Genomic DNA, 21,309 nt, shown 5'->3' with positions numbered 1-21,309 from the left:
AAATTCTTTACTGTGAGGGTGGTGAGGCACTGGAACAGGTTGCCCAGAGAGGTTGTGGATGCCCCCTCCCTGGAAGTGTTCAAGGCCAGGTTGGATGGGGCTTTGGACAACCAGGTCTAGCGGAGGGTGTCCCCTGGCCGTGGCAGGGGGTGTGGAACTAGATGATCTTTGAGGTCCCTTCTAAACCTAACCATTCTATGATTCTATGAAATACACATAGAGTGAGCAGACAGTCACTTTGTTTCATTGCCTTGAAGCAACACCTTTGGATTCCCTTAAAGCAGCTATTCCCTCACACTGGCTCTTGTTCCTCAAACCACTTTTGACCAAGTCCCCTTCTACATTCTTTTAACCACTCTTGATTGAGAACAAGTAACACTGGGGCAGAAGAAAAAACTCCCAAACCAACAAAAGTAATCATTCAACTGGTGATGATTTTGTTAACAAAAAGTGGTTAATTTTCACATTTGTCAGTTACTTCCCTGTATTTGTTACCATTTGTTTCACCTACTGCATTAATCCACCCACCCTTCTCCTCTGATCTCAGGTTTCCACATCCCTCCAAATTTAAACTGGGGAACAGAACCTACCCTCTTCCATCTGAGAGCAGAGCAAGTGCTATGAAAATGAAAGGCAATGTCTACACTGAAATGACCCACAATCATCTGGAAAGTACCAAAGATGACTCTTGATATACTTTGAAATACTCACAATATTGCCAGAGGCATTCATATTCTATTAACTGGGGGAAAGGAAGGAGAAAAGAAAGGAGGGAGAGAGAAAAAGAAGAGCTGAAACTCAAGTCAGTGAATTGTGCCTGTTCCCAAGTCTGGGATCAGCATGAACTGGCAATTTCTTGTGCATGTTACATAGTATTTGTGTTGTTGAAATATGTACACAATGCATAGCAGCAAACCAGAGACAAAACAGATTTCCTTGTAGGATGAGGTTTTAAAATATTAGGAAGCATGCATATAAGATGATGCATTCCTTTAAGGAATATACACAATTTGGTGCTTGTGTGCATGTAATGAGAGTAGACAGAAGTCACTTCTTGACTTCTTTATTTGATTTTAACAGATACAACATATGTATTAAAAAGCCCATCAAATTATTTTTCCTATGCCATTTAATACTGTTCTTTCCCTTGCAATACAAATCAGATTTCTGGTTTCTGCACTTTCATCCAAAACATTCTATTTACAGAGGCAGGCAGTGTTTAATGTGACAGTTACGAAATAATGATTATCTTTGTTATTGAAAGACCTGCCAATAAACTTGTGCAGAGAGTTGTGACTGGATCACTACTCCCTGGTATGACCACATTTACAGCCTGACTCATCTACATGCACTTTTATCATTATCTTGCCTTCTGCAGTTGTCATTTCTTGTTTTGATATATGTAAACCAGCTACCAACTAGATTTTACATCCTACTTTTCTCCATTATTTCATGTTATGTAATGAAAAATATTTTCCAAATATGTTTAATCCTCAATGGAAAGATCACACAATGTATTTCATTTTATTTCATTTCATATCAAGAGTATAAAAAAAAAAAAGGCTTTCAATTGTTTGGTAGTAGTAAAAGAAACTTGGCAGTAGTAAAAGAAACTCCATTTGTCACATTTACATTCTACAATTTGTAGATACCTTTAGAATAGCACGAATACAGGTCACGCAATCAATAACCGCAGCAGGAGATACAACTTTCTCAGAATTTCCTCCTGGGTATTTGTTCTTCCAAAGATTCAGTGCAGACATCTGAACTTTTATTTCACAGTTCATTTTATCTGAGCTAATGATTCTGTTGTTGTACTAGTCAATCAGTGAAGCCGTTCTAATTTAGCCTGTAATGATTTAAAATTCCCAATGGTAGTCTGCACCGTTAGTGTCGGGCTCATAGACTGAAGTTCAACCAGGTAACAACTAACAGCATCCAAGCAAACATTTGTGAATCTTCGCCTGTAAAGAACACAGAATAATAACAAGCTCCTTTTTAGTTCTGTATATAAGAATTCATCTGAAATAGAAAGTGAGCATTCTTTGAGTATTAGTGGAATAACATATCAGCAAGACTGTCAGATAATTTAAGTATTTAACTATTCATTAGAAAAGCTGATTTTTGAAATCTAATGCTCGTGACTAAGGCATAATGGGAAAATAAATGAATCATTACTATTTATCTGATATTAAACAAAAAAATGATACTTAATAGCAACATGAAATAGTCAATATTTACCTATAACTTTAGATATGAATACAATCAATGGATAAGTTATTTAGATAGCAATGTATATATCTAAAATTACTATTAAATCAAACAATTTAGGTATTAATATCTAAGTAGATATTAGACAACATTCACTAAAGTTCTAGTAAGTTAGAGGATTTAAATCAGCTCACCATAAAAGACCAAAAAAGTGAGAAAAAAACAAACAGATGTAAACTCTGTATGTGAACAGGGCATATTTACTTGTATATTTCCAAGAGAATTAGAAAAATTTATGGTTAGAAGAGTTATCACTGCTTTGCCTAGTTGTTCTGCTCATTGCTTCCGAGACAAGATTGGTCTGAATTAAGTTTGTATAGTCTATTCACAAAAGTTGCCAAACCTAGAGATTCCATACCGTGCAGGCAACTTGTTCAAGTACATAGTTATTCTTTTAGCTAGAAATTTTTTTCTAATATTAAACCTAAATTCTTTCCTGTTACAGACTAAAACAATTGGGGAAGATCTGTCCCCATGTTTAGTGTTCTCTTTTCCAGAATACAAGAACTCAGTGCTTCTAGCCATTCTTCATTAAACAATTCACTGGTTCATTCACAAAATGCCCCATTCTCATTTTTCCACACTTTTCCCATATTCCCTCAAATTTGTCTGTACTACTCTCTAAAGTATGGTGCCAAAATTTACAAAATAATCCTCTCAGTTCCTCATGAATCTTCAGGGAAGTGAAGAAAACTATCTTTGTTGAAGTAGTTTATAGGGAGGACCTAGGGTTTTGATTTTCTACCAACTGGTTTGGAATGAGAAGTCTCAGTAATCACTGCTTGGAAAGAAATACTAAATTCACCCTGAAGAAAACAATGAAAGCTTTGGGGATTGCTGAAGTGCAAGTACTTTAGGATATTTCATATCTTTCGCTATTTATTAAAATACAGTTGCCTTTCTTACCTCAGAAGTACTCTGCTTGGATCATGTACATATCCTGATAACAATACATGAATACACTCTAAAAGATGTAAAGGCTTTTTCATTCTATTCCAATATGGGTCCTAAAAAAAGATTCCAAAATATTAAGGAGACAAATTTAAAGAGACAAGAAAAAAAAAAGTGTGTGTATACGCACAAATTGCCAGCTGTGGTAATTATTTACTCATTGTAACAAAAATGTAAGAGAAATAGGAATTCTGTCTTAATCTATATTAAGTCTATATTTAAGTACTATGTTGACTTTTGAGTACTAAAACATACATGAATTTAACTCAGTTTTCGATTATCTAACAGTCTGTAAATAATACATTTTAGGAAGTTCTGAATTCCTTACACTGTGAGGAATCTGGGTAAAAAAAACAAGTCAACTATCTTTGTTTTAATTCTGTTTAAGCCTGTTCTACAAACCAAAAGTTAAAAATATGACTACTTATTCTTTATGCCTATTGCATCAATAGATTAGACAAGATGCAGTAATACAGCAAATTTTAGTCATTAACAGGAAACAAACAAAATGAATATATTCAAGATATGCTGTTTCTTCTGCAACATAATAGGATTCTAATCCTATTTAATTGTAAATCAGCTTTAGGTGAAGTAAAAGGATTAACAATTTTCCTCATAATTTAGGATTGAAGTGAATAAAATCAACAGTGAAAAAAACCCAGCATTGAGAGCCTTTGAGTAAAAAAAGATAACAAAAGCCATGAAGTTGTGATTTTGCTATATCACACCTTACAATACTTTATGTTTCCTGCCAAAGACAGATCTTGATAGTAGTTGAAAAAAAAATTTTCATTTTGTGGCTATTTTCCTTACCCGTGCTTTGAACAACTGGTCATATACTTCAAGCAGCTTTGGCAATGGCACTCCAATTTCTTGCATGGTGTATGTTACAAAACCTACATCCCAGTTCAAAGTGCAGACCTGTTGCTCTAGAAACTGCACTAAAAAATCTGGAGGACAAAAACAATCAGATGTTTAGATTCCAACTTGTTAATGGGAGTCTAGCAAAGAAAGGCATTTGAAAGTGATTTACTCCAAGTTTAATTTTCTGTCTTCCACACAGTTCGTACCTCTCTCCATGAAGCACATATAACAGTTTTCCCCAGTCTGCACCGAGGGAAGGATATGCAAAATATAACTACCTCCAAAGATGGTATTAAGCTATCAGCAATGCAGGACAGGGATTACTCACACTAAATACTTTATTATAGCTCTGCCACAGAACTATGCTCTTAAGAAAAGTTCATTAACTTCTGTTTCAGCACAGAAGAACATACTATCGTTTCATTTGCTAGAATAGCCAGCAACACTACTGCATCTTTTATGATGTTTATGTGTCAGTAACAATTAACAATATATTGTTCAGTACTAAATTATTTACAGTATTTAGTACATTTAGTGCTGAACAATATATTTTCCAGGTTTTTATATAATACCAAGTTGTCAAAACATGTGAGGACCTCAAAAGCAGAAAGAAGCTCCAAAAGTATCTAGAAATCTTAATTCTGTTTTTAGAATCTGCCCCTGAAGATAGCAGTAAATACTTCAAAAGACAGCAGATAAATGTGGTTGCCTAAAATCTCATTATATGTATAAATAGACATTTTTACTTTGTACTTTGATACAAACAAACTTTACTACTTTCTAAAATGATATCTGCACAACCATCCAAAAATAACTGTTGCTGCCTTCTAAGCTTCATTTACTTCCCATTCAGAAGAAAAACTGTAAATTCTGGTTAAATACCTAGCTAAATTCTAAGAAAAACTGCACCTGTAAAAACTGTAATGGTTTTGTAATCATACAATTATACTGTGTTTATAAAATTAGAAACCAATAGGAATTCTATTTCTACTTTTTGTCTAACCTTCCTCTCCCCAATCCCTTGTCAAAGTCACTGTAATAATGAGCAAGTATCACAATTCTTTGGTTCCTAATTTCCTAGACAAAACTGAAAAGTACTACCCAGCCACCCTTGATATCAACTCCATCACTACTGACAGTTGAAATAATTCGTTGCTTCAGGTACAGCAAAAAATTTCACAAATAACTACAGTAACTATGTATCACAAGCATGTAATTATGTATCACAAAATTATCAATATTCTTTCCTTCTAGATTTTAAAAAAGGAGACATTTCTTAGGTTAAAACTTTTTTTAAGAGGCTAAAAAGAAAGCTGAGACCCATTCATGTAATGTGTCTGTCCGTTTACTATTCAGGCTAAACAACTTACCTAAAGGAAAGTAACGAGGTGTTCCAGCATATATCTTTCCAAGCAATACCATCTTCAGACTAAGTGCTTGCATTCTGTCAGCGGGGCTCAGAGACACACTATCACTCAACTCTGAAAGTGAAAATAAATCATTAGGAGAGAACACATTTACACACAACTAAACTGAGATACTTAAATTTACTATTAACACATCAAAATCTTACGCTATTGTCAGTGTAAAAAAATCAGCATGTGGCAGTGAAAATACAACTTTTTCTGGTGTGTATGTATATATACTCAGATTTGTATGTTTCTTTGAAGTTCCATGCAAATCTACTTAAAAAAACCCTAACCAAATGAAAACAGCCATCCCAAAACCCCACCACCAAACCCAACAACAAACCCACAAAACCCCCACTACCACATAGCTTTTCCCTCAAATCATGGTCAATGTTGTTTGCACAATGGCAACCTTGAGCACAAAATCAAAGGCAAAAAACCAAACAAACAAAAACCAGGAAGAAAGAGTGAATTACCAACTCATGGTAAAGGACAAAGGGTGAGGCAGATTATGACAGCTGAGTGGCTAGGCTTGCAGAGCTGTGCCCACTACTCTGCCTCTCTATGAAGGGACAAAACCATTACGCTTCCACTCCTGTCAACATTATAAAAACGCTGAACTCTCTGAAGATTCTTTAATTTTTGTCATGATAAATTTAACTTTTTTATTATAAACAAGAGGGGATGAAACAACTTCTTAAAATGTTATCCAAATGTGATTATTCAAGCCATACATGCAACATGCTCCGATGTATTTATAAAAATATTACTTTTTTGTCCTTTATGCACACAAGCCAAAGGTAATAACATTACTGAATTACTGCTTAACTATGCTTAACAAATATATTACAGAACAGTCCAGAAAAGATGCATCTCTCTTGGACAGCATATCAGTAGCAGTACATAGTCTTAAAAGCTTTAATTGTACCATTTTCCTATAGTTCTAGCTTGTACCACTCCCTAGTCCATTAAGACCTACCTTTCTCAATGATTTCTTGCCAGAGAGTTTGCACCAAGATAGGATCAGAATGACCTGCACAATGTATAATTGCAAGCTTACACTCTGAGAGCTTAAACGGGTCAGCAAATTCTCCATACAGCTGAAAGAAAAATTACCAGGCTTTACATTTCAAGTAAAAAGGAAATTTTCTCAGCTCTTTTTTATTTTGGATGGTAGGTATCACACTAGTGCAACTTAAGTAACTTGTCAAACACAAAGTGAATTTTTTTTAAACTGTATTTAGTTTCACTTCTTAAATACAATCCCCAATTTTATATGACATTATAATTAATATCTTAATAAAGAAGATAAACACATGGAAGAAATTAAAGTATGAAAGATTGAAGGAATATCGAAGTAAAGAAAAAGTCCAGGGTAACAGACTGTCCTGGTTTCAGCTGAGATAATTTTTCTTTCTAGGAGCTGGTATAGTGCTGTGTTTTGGATTTGGTATGAGAATACTGTTGATAACACTCTGGTGTTTTTGATTGTTTCTGGGTAGTTGCAGTGGCTACACTAAGTCAAGGAGTGTAGACTCAAGGAGTGAGCTTCTTATGCCGTGCCATGTGCACAAGAAGCTGGGAGAGCACAGCCAGGACAGCTGGCCCAGACTGGCCAGAGGGATATTCCCTACCATAGAAGATCATGCCTGGATATAACCGCGGAAGCTAGATGGAAGGTGGGATTGCTGCTCGGAAACAGACTGGGTGTTGGGTTGGATTTTTTTCTGCATGTGGTGACTAACTGCATTTGTACATCACATGTATTACTATTATTATTATTATTATTATTTTCCTTTGTTATCCTATTAAACTGTCTGTATCTCAATCCATGAGTTTCTTTTTCCATTCTCCTCCCCATTCCCCTTGGGGGAAGAGGAGTGAGTGAGCAGCTGCATGGTGCTTAGCTGCTGGATGGGGCAAAACCATGACAGACATTCTGAGACCAGGAATGCCAAACTATCTATTACTTTTCCTAGTCAGCATAGCATCACTCTTTGCAAAACATTCCCCGCCCCCACCCCCCCCCCCCCGCCAATGTGATAAATTGACTTTTAATACAGAGAAATGTTAATCACCTTAGTTATATCCATCAGCTCAGCATCAAGCTGGGAGATTGCATCTTGCACTGAAGAATGATGGGAATACTGTCTTTGTAATGTTTCTTGTATTTGAAGCTGAATCCTTGCAACCTTGTTTAAAAAGGAAAATAAAATATTTCAAGGCTGGATTCATTTAATCAAAGCTTAAGAATATACCCAGAATCAATTTTAACTTATTTAAACGTAGAAATGTTACTGTCTTACACCTTGGAGTCTCCTGTCAACTGCATAACTTTGCCATGTAGGGAAAAAAGCACAGAAAACTGCTTTCGGAGAACTGGTAATAAAAATGTCATGTGCAAATGAGACAAAGTGAAATAAAGCATTTACAGTGTAGCTTGGACTAATATTTTTTCTTACTTCCATTTTTTCTTCTAGTTCATGTAGGAATTCACCATCTGCAGCTATAGAGGATATGGCAGTGGAACTTTTGGCACTCAAAATGGCACGTGCAATGTATTCAAGACGCTGCTGAAGAGAAATTTCTGTGCTATAAAACAAAGAATCAAAATAAAATGGGTACTTAATATAATTATCTGAGGGTTAGTTATATTCTAATTAGTCAGGGAATTTGTATGACTTCTCCTGATTTTACTAAATCATGCAGGACATTATCCAACCAGGTAACCCCATCTTTGTTGGGGTGTCAGTTCTACTGTACTCAATCCACTGCTCCACAGTTACACTATCTCATTATAAAATTCTGTGTAAGAAATGACCACTTAACGTACAGTACTTACAACAGGAAATACGTGGCAAGCTAATGTATAATGCATTAAAAAACCCATATAATTTCTTTTCAATAATGGCCTGGACTAAAAGCTAATATATTCCATTTATTTTTTTTTTTAGCAAATATCCTTGGGCATTGGCCTTTTCTTAAAATACCTACACATAAGGTTTTGATTTTAATTTGTTTGGTTTTTTCCCCTCAATTACCACAGTATATGCAATAGATCACACATAATCCATACCTATGCAGGTCAGCCAACTTAGCCAAGACTCTGGCTGCATTACTAAAATTTCTGTTCTTTTCAAAGTATCTCCACAGTAAATCCATATAACGGACTTTGTTTTGGTCAATCTTGGTCATCCGCACAAGGTAGGGTTCCAAAAAGGGGGCAGTAACCTATAAAAGTCATAAAGATAACATTCATATTCTTGCTCTCTCCTCTTTTTTAAAGCATCAGCATTATTACAATTAACTCTTCCAGTTCAGTGAAACCCTCCCACAAATTATTTCATTGTATAGAGATGAGCTCACCTGTAACAGTTTGTCTGCCAAGTCAACTTGTATCAACCAGTTGTAAAGTGCAATACTGAAGAGTTCATCTGTTGAACGCTGAGCTAGTTTTAGCATTTGTTCAAACTAAGGGAAGAAAACGCAAAATGCTGTGATTCCAGAAGTGGTTACATTACATCAAGCACTGAATATGTATGCAGCAATACTTAGGTTTACATTATTTGCACGTCATCATTTCTATGAACACTCTGCACACAAGATAAATCATGACAAATCTTGACTTTTATCTACTTCGCTAAACTATTCCATAGTTTTTTTAAAAATAAGAAATTCTACACCCATTCAAATCACACTATTTTCTGGAGCGCAGTCATGATTTTTTTGTGAGTTTCTTACATGGTGCCCTGCTTCTTCATTGCTTAGCATGTTGGGGTCAGACGACAGCACCGGAGGACCTGGCTTTTTGGGTACACTGGGAGACTGAGGAGCAGCTTTACTTTGATTCACTAACTCTTGAAGGGTGTCAGTGATACACTTGTAGCTGTTCAATCTGTTAATAGAGCAAAAGGAAATAAAAGGCTCACAATTTTCATTGCAACTATCTATGGACTGCTCTTCTCAAATGTTGTTGTTGTATGACTTTGTAAACACAATTACTAAAATTTTAAAAAGGTCACAGGTTATGGTCAGCTAATTGCCACAATCTAGTTTGTTCTCAATCATCTTTCTAACAAGTATTTCTGTAATGTTCAGATCACAATCTGCATCTATCAGTTTACTCTCTGTTCCAGATTAACCTGATGCCATATTAATGATAATCAAAAGAGAAGATGCTGGGCAAACACATCTACATTGTGTCCCTTATTATAAAACGCTTGTTTGTCATTACCCTGCACATCTTCCCCAAAAAGTTACTTTTCCAGGCACTTGAATATAATGGTAATAAGGTGTCCTGAAAACTTGCCTCTCTTGAAAAGCTTGGAGTCCAACAACATCCTCTTCTGGTTCTCCATTTTTATAGAAATGAAGGCCAAGACCTTGGGGATCTTTCTTCTCAGCAGCTGTAAGAGAGAGTTCTACTACTCCCTCATAGAAACGCACTGGGAAAAAAACAACAAATACCATCATTCATTGTTGTATTAAATCTATGACAAAATGGGAAGTGACATCAAACACTTGCCATTTTAGCAATCAAGAAAAAACTCTGGTTTGTATCATATAAATGTTTATGTCTCTACCTAACCTGTGGGATTACATGTAAGTTTTGAAGTTGTATGTTTGTACAGAGGCTGAAATCTTGACTGTTACAACAGTTCTATCTATATTTAAATTATGTACTAGCTTCTACTGCACAAAACAGGATTCAGAACCATCTTTCAGACAGAATATGTGGTATAAAACCTTACCTGCAAAAGTACAGTCATTTACTGTCTGCTTACATATAATTTTCGTAAGAACATTTTTAACGCATATATGAATCAAATGGAGACTGCAATGTGAAATAAGTGGAGGATGGGAATATTTTTATATAGAAGTGGGTTTTTTGATTGGTCGGTGAAATCTAGAAAGGCTTTACACAAGAACAGATTGACGTATATTAATTGTGAGAGTTATTAAGAAACCGTTTATGGTAAAACACTATAAAGTGAGTTGGAAGTCAGTAAACAAAACAAACAAAAAAGAATACGGCACAAAATGATACTATGGAAACTATTTAACAGAACATAACCAGTGATTGCCTCTTACCTTGCCTATACTGTGCACAAACATTAGCAAGGTCTACTTGATTGCTGATCTTCTGGTACTCTTTCAGTGACTCTCTCAGCATCTTCTCTTTTTCCAGTTTGCTTTGGGCCTGCCGAGACCGCTGAAGCAGTTCATTTGCCTAAAGACAAGTGATGGGAAAATAGAAATTATTCACACAAACACAGGATGGATCATGGATTTGTTCTAAGTTAATGAGTAATTAGTCCAAAATTCATAGCTGGAACAGTAGAAACATCATCCTCTCAAAAGCACTCTCTCATCACTTGATAATGCTAAGTTTCCAGTAGAAAGGCTGTAAATTGGCAGTAGAGAGGTGGGCTTAAGCCTTAAACAACGGTTTTCTCATTCTCCTCTCACCAGGTACTTTTTTCAAATTTATCTGATGAGCTTCAAAGAGTGAAGTTCTTAATTACAATTATCCTTCCAATAATTCCATAAAACCAGGCAACAGACAGAAAACAAAAGACTATGCTAAGGAAAAACTGGAGTAAGAACACATTTTATCAACATCAAGAAGACATATTTATCAGACATCACATTGTAGATAGAGCCCCTATGAACACTACCAATAACTGCAAATGCTTGAAACCAGAGCTCGTGTAATTTTCAGCATTAATCAAGTACAAGACACAAATATGTACACAACCTGGCTTCATTAGTTCTTGTGCTCCTGAAACTACCTGAGCATGATTTACAAGCTGCGCAACTTCTCATTTGAACATGTTCTAAAGTTGTGTTTTGGTGCTGTAAAATCTGGAAACATGCTTACCTTGGAACACACAGCATCATCAGTGCTATAAAGAAGAGGACAGATATCTTGCAAATGGGCAATGATGCCATCCACAGCAGCGTTATCTCTGATATAACAGTTTATGAGAGAAGCAATGAGCGCTCCAGTCAACTCTCTGTCTCTAATTACCAAGTCTTTGAAAGCAGTAATCTTTAGATGTTCTTGAAGTTCCTGAAGATAGATAGAATTTCATTAGTTTACCGAAGTTTTTACTTTATTCTGTTTAGAAATGTCACAATATTACAGCAGCAAAATTAACTGTTTCCAGTAAATAAAAACGTACAAAACTCCAATGACTGAAGTGCACAGCACAGAAATACATTATTTAAAATACACATTATATAGCAAAAATGAAATAATAAAGAAAGTCAATGAAAAAACTAGCCCCTTGATGCCAAAGGCCAGACTTCTCTGCCATCTTCTCTATGTGTCACTTTTGTTTGAGATCTCTGCAAGTAAGAATGGAATTAATAGTTCCCCTTACTTCACAAGGCACTGTCAGAATGCACATCCTATAAAATGAGTATGTCAGTTTTTAATGATGGGAACCATCTGAGTACTGTCATAGATAAAAAAAAAAAGACAGATGGATAAAAAGGATGAATTTAAAAAGTTTGAGGTCTGTACTCTTTATGCTTTTTCATATTAAATTACATTGAAGATTTTTTAAAATTATTAGGAATATTTGCTCACATAGAGTTGCCAGTAGTGTCTATGGATGATCACTAACAGCATGAAAATATTATTACAAAAATTCTAAAACCATTGAAGACAGAGGAAAAGGTTCTATTTGTTAAACAATTAGTTAACTTCTTGTTCAACACAAGAGAAAAGCTGCCTGTTAGAAATCCTGCTAACTCCCCAAAGCAGCAGTGTGAAGAGCTGCAGTTTCTGTGCATTTGTAAAGTTTAAAAATTATTCTTTTTATACACAAAGAATACAGCTTTTCAAATAATCTGTTCTCCTATCAAGTGATAGGACAGAATGCATCGTATTCAAATTAATAGCTTATTCAAGGACTGGATGCAAACTCAACATCAGCAAAGGGTACACAGCAGTACCACCTGTAGTTCTCTAAGTTTCCTTCTTTACCAACAAGGAGAGAGGCTGAAAGAACTGGGATTGTTTAGCCTGGAGAAAAGACAGCTCAGCGGGCAGTGTGTGAGATCTTACTAATATTTACGTGAAGGTGTAAAGAAGGCAGAGCCAGACTTTTCTCAGTGGTCACCAGTGACAAGACACAATGCAATGCCCAAAGGCTGAAGCAAATGAAGTTACACCTGAACATAATAAAAAACTTTTTTTTACTCTAAAGGTGGTTGAACACTGAAATGGGTTGCCCAGAGAGGTTGTGGAATCTCTGTCTTTGGAAATATTAAGAACTTTACTGGATGTGGTCCTGGGCAACCTGCTCTAGCTGACCCTGCTTTGAGCACAGGGGGTAGATAATCTCCAGAGGTCCCCTCCAACCTCAGCTGTTCTGTGATACATTCCAGGCCCCTAATTACACAAATTTGCAATTGTTGGAGACTCTACAACCCTATTGCTCTCCACTGTTAAACTTTTACCAACACTAAGGCAAAGAATGAATTCCTCTTGACTGGACAACATTCCTCTATTCTTTTCAGCACATTTTGCAGAATGTGCTTATGGTGAAAATGCAGTAATTTATAAAACCAGACTGACTCATCATTTACTGTCAATAAAAGTAAAATAAAATCTATTGTTAGTGACAATTCCAATTTGCTAAAATTGGGCGATGAGGTCAATACTACATGTCAGTCTCTTAAAATAAACACCTGCAACCTGAATAAAAATCCATGTGATTTAAAATTCATATGTTTCTCAATGGATTAAAAGCAATACTCCTCCAGAAGCATTTAGGTAGCAAAAGAAATTCAGAAATTCAGAAATCGTTAAATAAAAACAAATTAAAATCACATGATTCAGACTGTACCTTCTGAAGCTCACCAACGACAACACTGAATTGGTGCTCACACAGCAACTTCCATAAAGCCAGTGCCTGGCAGGTTTTGCAAACAAGCTGCTGGATGCCTTGAAGTGAGGTCTTCTCAGTTAGCTGTGCCTCAGCTGAAAAAGCAAAGAGATGTCATTAAGTAACTGTTCTACATGTTTCAAATTAGCATGTAAATTTTGAGGGTTTACAATAATAATTTCCTTAAATGTCTAGGTTTTTTTTTTTCTCTTCCATTCTTGATAAAGACTGTCTAGCTCTCTTTGGAGCAAAGTGCTGTGTTAACATTTCCCCAAAACAAGTATCATCTGTTAACATTTATTTCAAACTATGCAACACAGTAGGAGTACTTTTTGAAAAAGAAGTATGGCTTTGTGTGAGTGCACTAGATTTACATATCAGTCTTGAATTTTTGCTTGTTTTTTTATGAATGGTTATTATAAATGTATTTATGATGAACATAAAAGAAATAAAAATAAAACCATACATATTCCCTGTTTGATTATCTGTATTTTGCTTTTAGAAAGGACAATTACAACTTTGGTCAATGTCGCCTACACTACCTTCAAAGGAACAACAACTACTTTGAAAACTAGTAACGTTTAAATCTGGTAAGATGTATTATACTCACTGAATGAATAATATGGACATACTTATTACATGGGTGGAACATAATCCACCAATTTATGTCTTACTTTTGAGTGCTTTCAGTTCAGAAATAAGGCAGCAATAACTACACTGTGTCATTTAGCAATTCAAAAGGGTTTAGCAGTTTTGGAATGCATAAAAAAGAAAATTAAAAATGTCTACTACATTCTACACAATAACTTTTTCTAAAAAATTACATTCACATTATTGAAAGCGAGCAGTACAGAAAAAGAAGTAGAAATTAAAACCCAGAATTATACCCATATGGACCATAACCATCTTCAAATCTATATACACATCAGCAACACTTCCCAACTTGCCTGCAAGTGCTGGGCAAGAGCTACACTACAGGAGGACATGAGTTCAAATGGGCTGTGAGACAGGTCTCTTATTTCTAAACAAAGCTTTGTAGACATTTCAGGGACTAACTCTGGCAACTTGCATTACAGTACTTCTTTTTAATAGGACAGCATACTCACTTGTCTCACAAACTAACTGCTTAACAATTGCTATCCTGAAAATATAAATGGGTATGCAGCTACTAAAGTATTGTAATGAGGAGAGGAAACAATCTTATGAAATATGGAGAACAGTAGGAATAAAAAAAGGGAGACAGGTAAGTGTGCAAAGAAACCTCTAGTTTTGTATTTCAAGATCGTCTGAATTGGAAAAATATGATAAAGAGGACATGCGTCTACTCAGAATTGAAAGTTAATTCTTTGAGAGAAAAAAGTCTCAAAGGGCTTTAAAGTTCAAGCACTTTTATTTTAGCTTAATAAATTGAGACACAACTTGTGTTTTCCAGTGGCTCAAGAGGACTAGAGGTTACTGTGCTGAAACCCAGACTCTCTGCACAGAGATGTTCTCATCTGCGGACTGCTTTTATTAGTTGCAATTATTAAAACTTTCAATATCAAACTGAAAGATAACATCTGCAGCGTGTAACAAACGAACTCTCTTGCCACAGCCAACCTAACGGCTGGAATATTTCTCTATCTAGATTTGAGTTTCCATTTGGGGTATATACTTCATCTCTAGTACACTGATATGTAAATGATTTTTCACATCAATGGTACTGCAAAAGCGCTGCTCCTGATGGAAGAGTGTGATATGGTACGGAAGCAAAAGCAAGGTGCTAGCAAAGTTAGTTTCCAAACTACAGTACTTTTCTGAAGAACTTAATTACTGAGTATGGCATATTGATTAATGTCAAATTAGTATGGAAAAAAAGGCACTTTTATACAGAGATTTTAACAATGAAAGTGAGAAAGGCTGTATTGGGTCTGGCTGAGGTGGAGTTAATTTTCCTCATAGCAGCCCTCATCGTGCTGTGCTGTGTACTGGTAACTAGCAAGGTGTTGATAACACACCAGTGTTTTGTCTACCACTGAACAGCGCTGGAACACATCAAGGCTGTCTCTCCAACATTTCTCCCCACCCTCAGCAGTAGGCTGGGGATAGGCAAGATCTTGGGAGGGGACAAAGCCAGGACAGCTGACCCAAACTGACTAAAGGGATATTCCATACTATGTGACATCTGCTCAGCAATAAGAAGCTGAGAGATAGGGGGAGGAAGTGGGAGCATTCAGTTTTTTTACAACGTTTATCTTCCGGGAGCAATTGCTATGTGTACTGAAGCCCTGCTTCCCGGGAAGCAGCTGGACATTGCCTGCTGAGAGGAAGTAGAGAATAATCTTTTGCTTTTGCTGTATTAAACTGCCTTTATCTTGACCCACAAGTTTGGGGTTGTTTTTTTCCCATCTTATTTTTCTCCCCTCCCTGTCCTGCTGAGGAGGGGAGTGATAGAGCAGCTTGGTGAACACCTGGTGTCCAGCCAAGGTTAAACCACTACAAAGACAACATCCAAATGCACCATTACCTGATACTTCCTGTTCAAAAGTAATTACATACCATGATATTTTCTCTGGAGTTCTTGCTGGACTTGCTGAGAACTTCCACCATCGGGCCGCATGAAACCCAGGAGCCTCTGTTGCAGATTGGCTGGTGTACTGAAACTGCAATTCCAAAATAAAAAGAGATACTAATATGATTACAAATATGGAATCTTTTAAAGATGAAATCTAACAACTCATTTTTAGCACCCCAATAGTTCAAGCTGGAGACTATACATGCACTTCAACTCAGTGCAGATACGCATGGTAGAGTTTTTCAACAGCTGGACATTAAATACCAATAGTAAGTTTAACACAATAATACCTTGGGTTTCCAAGGGCTCCTACTGTAGCAAACTGTGAATTTCTATCCAGAAATTCTTGTAAACCTTTTAGTTCTTGTAGTACACATTCCAGTACATGGGATGGAACACTGCTTTCTACCTGCAAAAGAAAGCAGACTTCTTTAGAAGCTTAGTTTCCAAAAATTTACAATTTCAAGCTAAAGCCACTAAAATGCAAAGAGGGTACAACAACTAGTATATTAGTAATGCTACACTAGAACACAACATTATTATACCACAGTCGTTGAAGAGGGGGCACACATGTGAAGAGGCAGCAGTCCTCTGAAGATATATGGTATTCAAGGTGCTACTTTATTTGCCCCTCTGACAACCAAATCAGTTGTGCTTTACTATTTCCAACTCTGAACTAAAACAATGATTGAGCATTGCTAAGACACAGACTACACACTGCCAATATCTTCCAGAGTCTTCCAGTTACCTTATAACTGGAGAAGGAAAGCTCATGTAGCAGCTAATGTGCATTGCTGAAATTACTCAGTTCAGGACTGTATTAATATCCACACTCAGAAAAGATTTCACCATTTTGATGATGGATGAAAAGTGAAACACCAAGATGTTAGTCAGGAAGATGGTGGAAATGTTTTATGTCCTTACATAACTGCAATGTTTACCCTAACCCACTGAAGTATTTTATTTTTGGGTTTTGTCTAGAGACAGTATGCAGAAATGAAGGAAGTGCAATCACTAAACATGGAGAAAAGTGGCCATTACCATTTAAAAACAGAGATTAAATTACAGTTAAGTTTCTTAAAAAGTAATGTTCAAAATAGTAGCTTAAAAAGATTTAATACCTACAATTACTCCTCACTTGAGAGCATAGTACTTAAGAAAACATTCAAATGACAATGACGATTTTTTTTCCTTACCAGTTTATAACTGGGAACAGAAGGCTAACAGGACTTAAAGACATATACTATAAGGAACTTTTAAAAATTCAAAAAAATAATCTTTTACATACTGCAACAACTTCTCGATTGCCACTTTTGAAAACTCTCTCCACAACTATACTGCCATCCCAAATATTTCTGCAACACAAAAACAGCACTGTGTTAAAAGCCAAGTAATTTAAGCAAGTATTTTTCCAAGTCTTCTATGTATATTATCTTAAGAAAGAAATGGCAATGTTTTTTTTACTTGGATGAAAATTAAACATTCCAAAAAGTTACCATTATACAATTCTGAATGGTACAGATATAGACACTTAACAAAATTTCACATTTTAAAACTTTAATCAAGGTTAGATGCTGTCAAAGAGTTTAAATATAGGCCAATACCATTCTCTGGAAATATAGTGTAGGCAATCAAGTGTTGTAACAAAAATTTATTTCCCAACCAGCATGCAGAGAGATGACCAACATATGAAGAATTCTGTTCTTGCTTGGGCTGTTTAGTAACACAGGATTCAACATCCAAGGAACAGAATCCGCTTTAGTCTTGCTTCACTGCTCTGATTTAAGCATTCTGTTTACAGCTTCTTAACAGAAAAGACTTTAAGCCAGGACTTTGATCCTGTAAGTCCTTCTGCACTTCTGTTTCATCCTTTAGTAGGAGTTTGAAACATACAGCTCACAGATTTGAAAAATATGACAGTTTTCAGAGTTGTGCATATACACTTGATTGCAGGATCAACGTCTAAGCTACTTTCTTGTCCTATCTATTAATTGTATGTATTATTATTAACAGAGCTGTACAGAGATCATATTGTATCAACAGGTACTTCATAAACACAACATGAAAAGACACTTTACAAATTTCAAATCTAAATGCTATTAAGATAGAATTCACCCCTACAAGCATTAGGGGAAAAGAAAAATTATGAAACAAAACGAATGAGAGAATCTTTTTTTACACAAACAACTCACCCTATAATTCGAGCAAAGTATATGCAGATGCCATTGTGTCTTCCAGAAAATACTATCTCAGGACCCATCATTCCACTAATGGATGTACCAGGATGAGACATGGAATTCCCAGAAGGAAATACGGGAGTTGACATACTAAGAGGTTGTAAACCTAAGATAAAGGTAGGTAAATATTACTAATTTGAATGCAAATAAAAAAGCCTAGTTGAAAAACAAAAAAATTCTCCATTTCTCCAGCAAGGGAAAAGAAGGCTTTACCTTGCCCAGGTGTTGTCAAAAAGCTAAGATTAGGATATGGACTATCAACAGTCAAGGGGGTAACTAAAAGGGAAAAGAAATACAGGTAAGTTGGGGGTTTTTTATTTGTTTTTAACAACCCAAAATATAACTCAGAAAATCCTTGTGCAAAAGCACCAAAGTTGTTAAATCAAGTACTTTAAAGTTAGAACCATTCCAAGACTTTTTATTTATAGTTAAATACTAAATTGCACTCATTTCTTATCAACCCAACACTCCATAAGTGAACCAAAATGGATACCCTTCTTTCAAGAGTGGTTATTAAGTATTTTTTACCCAGCATTCATGTGTTATTTATTACATACCATCTGTTCCCTGCATTGAATATAATAGCGTCTACATACTTTTTCTTGTTCTTCACCTTTTGACTGCTCCCATTCCTGATACAGGCACCTATTCTCAAAGCACTCACTTTCAGTCATTTAGATCTTTTCAAAGAATATAAATTTTACCTTCAGAGCTCTCAACTGAAAGAAACTGGTATTATTACTCTTAATTTTTACATAGGGCAGCTGGACAGACACTACAGCAACACTTAACTTGGAACATTCAGTTGGAGACTGTCCATGGCCACAGATTCAGCTGTGAATACTCAACCCTTCTGCAAACGGAGTCTGAATACCTAACTTAAGACCCCAAAATAAGAGAGATATGTGGTCATCTACAAAAATGTCCACATACCATCAGCACGTAGGATGATATAATCACAGAAAGGACAAGAAAACTGGAAGTCTGAACATTTGGCTTTTATCAAAGAATCAGGCCTTCTTGCCTTATTCACTACAGTTCTCTCAAGTTGGCAACACACAGCAGCACAAAGGATAACAAAGTCCTTCACTAAATAGTGCCAATGCATTCTCAGAGCACATTCTCCTGTGTGCCAAGCAAAGCACAAACTTGCAGAAAAGCAGCATGTGAGCGCATGACTAGACTTTCAACAGTGAGAAAAAGAGGGAACTAAGTCAAAGGTGCCTGGTCTTTTAATGCTAACATTACTGTAATATAGTTTCACAGGCAAAATTTCAAGGTGTTTTAATCAATTTCTGTCAGCACTGTCTAACCCACCACATGGGACATCCACAATATCATAATATTAAATTCATATGACAGTTCTCTACCCTTTGAGCAAACTGAGTAAGTAGTAGCAGAAGAATGGTGCCATCTTCCACCTGGACCTGTTACTGAAGCAAAATGGAAACATGTGCTTTCATACTAGATTTCAAAGAGGCATATATCTGACAGCAAATGATAAAAATAACCAAACATTTAGACTTGGAAAAAATACATTTACTTCTAAAAGGAGTCACCTTATTCACTACAGAACTTCCTGTCATTTCCCCCACACCTTACTTTCATTCCCAGTCTGCTCCTAACACCTGTTGTCCCCACAGCTGCTGTCCTTTCTAACTCATACTTAATTTTACATTCTTATGCCTTGCCTCAGCTCCAGCCCACATTGCTATTGTTCCACACCATCAGGCTTGGAAAGTGATGTCATTGGTGCATTAAAAATAGCCACTCTTCTTAGTGTTTTATTAATAGTTAAGAATTCTGAAAAAGAGGGTAAACTGTTTTTCCAAAACTTCACCCCAGTTCTGCATACCTTTCTCCAATACTTATGAATTTTAATATATGTCAAAAATAGTACTGAAATAGAATTTCTTTCCATTCCAGGCAATCAAGTTATTTTCCCAAGTCTGGTGTGTAAAATTGAATGCCACATCTCAGATAAGGGTAAAGGACTTTGGAAATTAATGAGTTCCTGACAGAAAAAAACCCCTAACCCTAATAATAATTTAATTCAGTAATTCAATCAGAGTTCCAAATTCATCACTATTAATTCCTTTTTAAAAAACCCTTAAGAGCTGGAATTGAGTAATACATGTTAAAGGACAACTTCCTGAAGAAACTGTAGAAATTTAATTGAATCTGAGTAATACAGAAAGGCCTCCACTCCAATAAGTGTCAAAGTTCTGAGGAGAAAGAATAGGCACTGTTCTCATCTGCAGGTGGCACTGATGACCTAAGCAGAAACCAAATGTTGAAGCTACAGCTTTTACAGTGAGAAATCACTGCAAATGACAAACCCATTTCTTGATCAAAATTTTTGTTTTCTTCTCATAAGCAATACCTGCAGTGGTATGACAATGACACTATAAGAAGGTACTCTGCTTTAGCCACACAACAACCAACTAAGCTTTCTAAAGTTTGAACTATAGTATTGATAAATTGTTCTCTGGCTGCTCATGTGCCTCTGGCAGCAGCAACTGTATACATTCTTCACATAATCTTAACAGATTATATGCAACATCCAGACATAGTTTGAGATTCCTTCACCATCTCACTATATCAAAAAAATCACTCAAGAGAAATGGAAAAATCTCTGTAATTAATTAACAAATGAAGGGTAAATCAAAGACTATTTCAGAAAAAAGAACACAGGTACTCGTGAGAAAAGAAAATACAACATATTTAAGGAAAAAAAAAACCTGTCCAAAGCCATGAAATGCTTCCTACTTACCTGAAGGAACAGGAGAACCCAGAATAGGTCCAACATTGCTTGGAGGAGGCAGAGCTGATGGAAATCTCATTTGTGCTTCTCCGCCATACCTGAAGTTTACATGCAAAGGTGAAAATTCCTCACACTTCATACCCAGTCCATTTAATTTTGTGTTTCTGAGAACTAACAGGAATTTTGGGGTTCTTTTAAAATGGGGAATAAAAAAAGCAGCGTAACTTTTCAGAAATATTTGTAACTGTGTGATACTTTTGGCAGAAGAAAACTAACTGAGTACATGTTACATGAAAAGCATTAACATATGCAATTGCAAAGGTAAGTTATATGAACAATTAAGTATTTTTTTGATGTGGAT

The 21,309-nt window shown here is 35.9% G+C and overlaps 1 protein-coding gene across 1 annotated transcript in view; it reads right to left on the bottom strand.

Annotated features, from left to right (window-relative positions):
- Nucleotides 1-1,047: 1,047 nt before the first annotated feature.
- NUP155 (nucleoporin 155) overlaps nucleotides 1,048-21,309 on the bottom strand; it is a 34,865-nt gene continuing 14,603 nt past the window's right edge. The window contains exons 16-35 of the mRNA XM_075740001.1: nucleotides 20,958-21,046; nucleotides 18,398-18,460; nucleotides 18,140-18,290; nucleotides 17,236-17,302; nucleotides 16,238-16,356; nucleotides 15,932-16,035; nucleotides 13,355-13,488; nucleotides 11,377-11,568; nucleotides 10,587-10,725; nucleotides 9,805-9,940; nucleotides 9,237-9,390; nucleotides 8,862-8,966; nucleotides 8,572-8,726; nucleotides 7,958-8,087; nucleotides 7,574-7,687; nucleotides 6,475-6,595; nucleotides 5,457-5,567; nucleotides 4,036-4,172; nucleotides 3,178-3,278; nucleotides 1,048-1,964 (exon numbers count right to left, since the gene is read on the bottom strand). Of these exons, the coding sequence (XP_075596116.1) occupies nucleotides 1,826-1,964; nucleotides 3,178-3,278; nucleotides 4,036-4,172; nucleotides 5,457-5,567; nucleotides 6,475-6,595; nucleotides 7,574-7,687; nucleotides 7,958-8,087; nucleotides 8,572-8,726; nucleotides 8,862-8,966; nucleotides 9,237-9,390; nucleotides 9,805-9,940; nucleotides 10,587-10,725; nucleotides 11,377-11,568; nucleotides 13,355-13,488; nucleotides 15,932-16,035; nucleotides 16,238-16,356; nucleotides 17,236-17,302; nucleotides 18,140-18,290; nucleotides 18,398-18,460; nucleotides 20,958-21,046 (2,461 nt within the window). The 3' untranslated portion in view covers nucleotides 1,048-1,825. The remainder of the gene's footprint in view (nucleotides 1,965-3,177; nucleotides 3,279-4,035; nucleotides 4,173-5,456; nucleotides 5,568-6,474; nucleotides 6,596-7,573; nucleotides 7,688-7,957; nucleotides 8,088-8,571; nucleotides 8,727-8,861; nucleotides 8,967-9,236; nucleotides 9,391-9,804; nucleotides 9,941-10,586; nucleotides 10,726-11,376; nucleotides 11,569-13,354; nucleotides 13,489-15,931; nucleotides 16,036-16,237; nucleotides 16,357-17,235; nucleotides 17,303-18,139; nucleotides 18,291-18,397; nucleotides 18,461-20,957; nucleotides 21,047-21,309) is intronic.

This window comes from Balearica regulorum, chromosome Z (assembly GCF_011004875.1).
Source record: "Balearica regulorum gibbericeps isolate bBalReg1 chromosome Z, bBalReg1.pri, whole genome shotgun sequence".
Taxonomy (NCBI): domain Eukaryota; kingdom Metazoa; phylum Chordata; class Aves; order Gruiformes; family Gruidae; genus Balearica; species Balearica regulorum.
The sequence above is the reverse complement of the archived record's forward strand: the minus strand, read 5'-3'. Positions and strand labels throughout refer to the sequence as shown.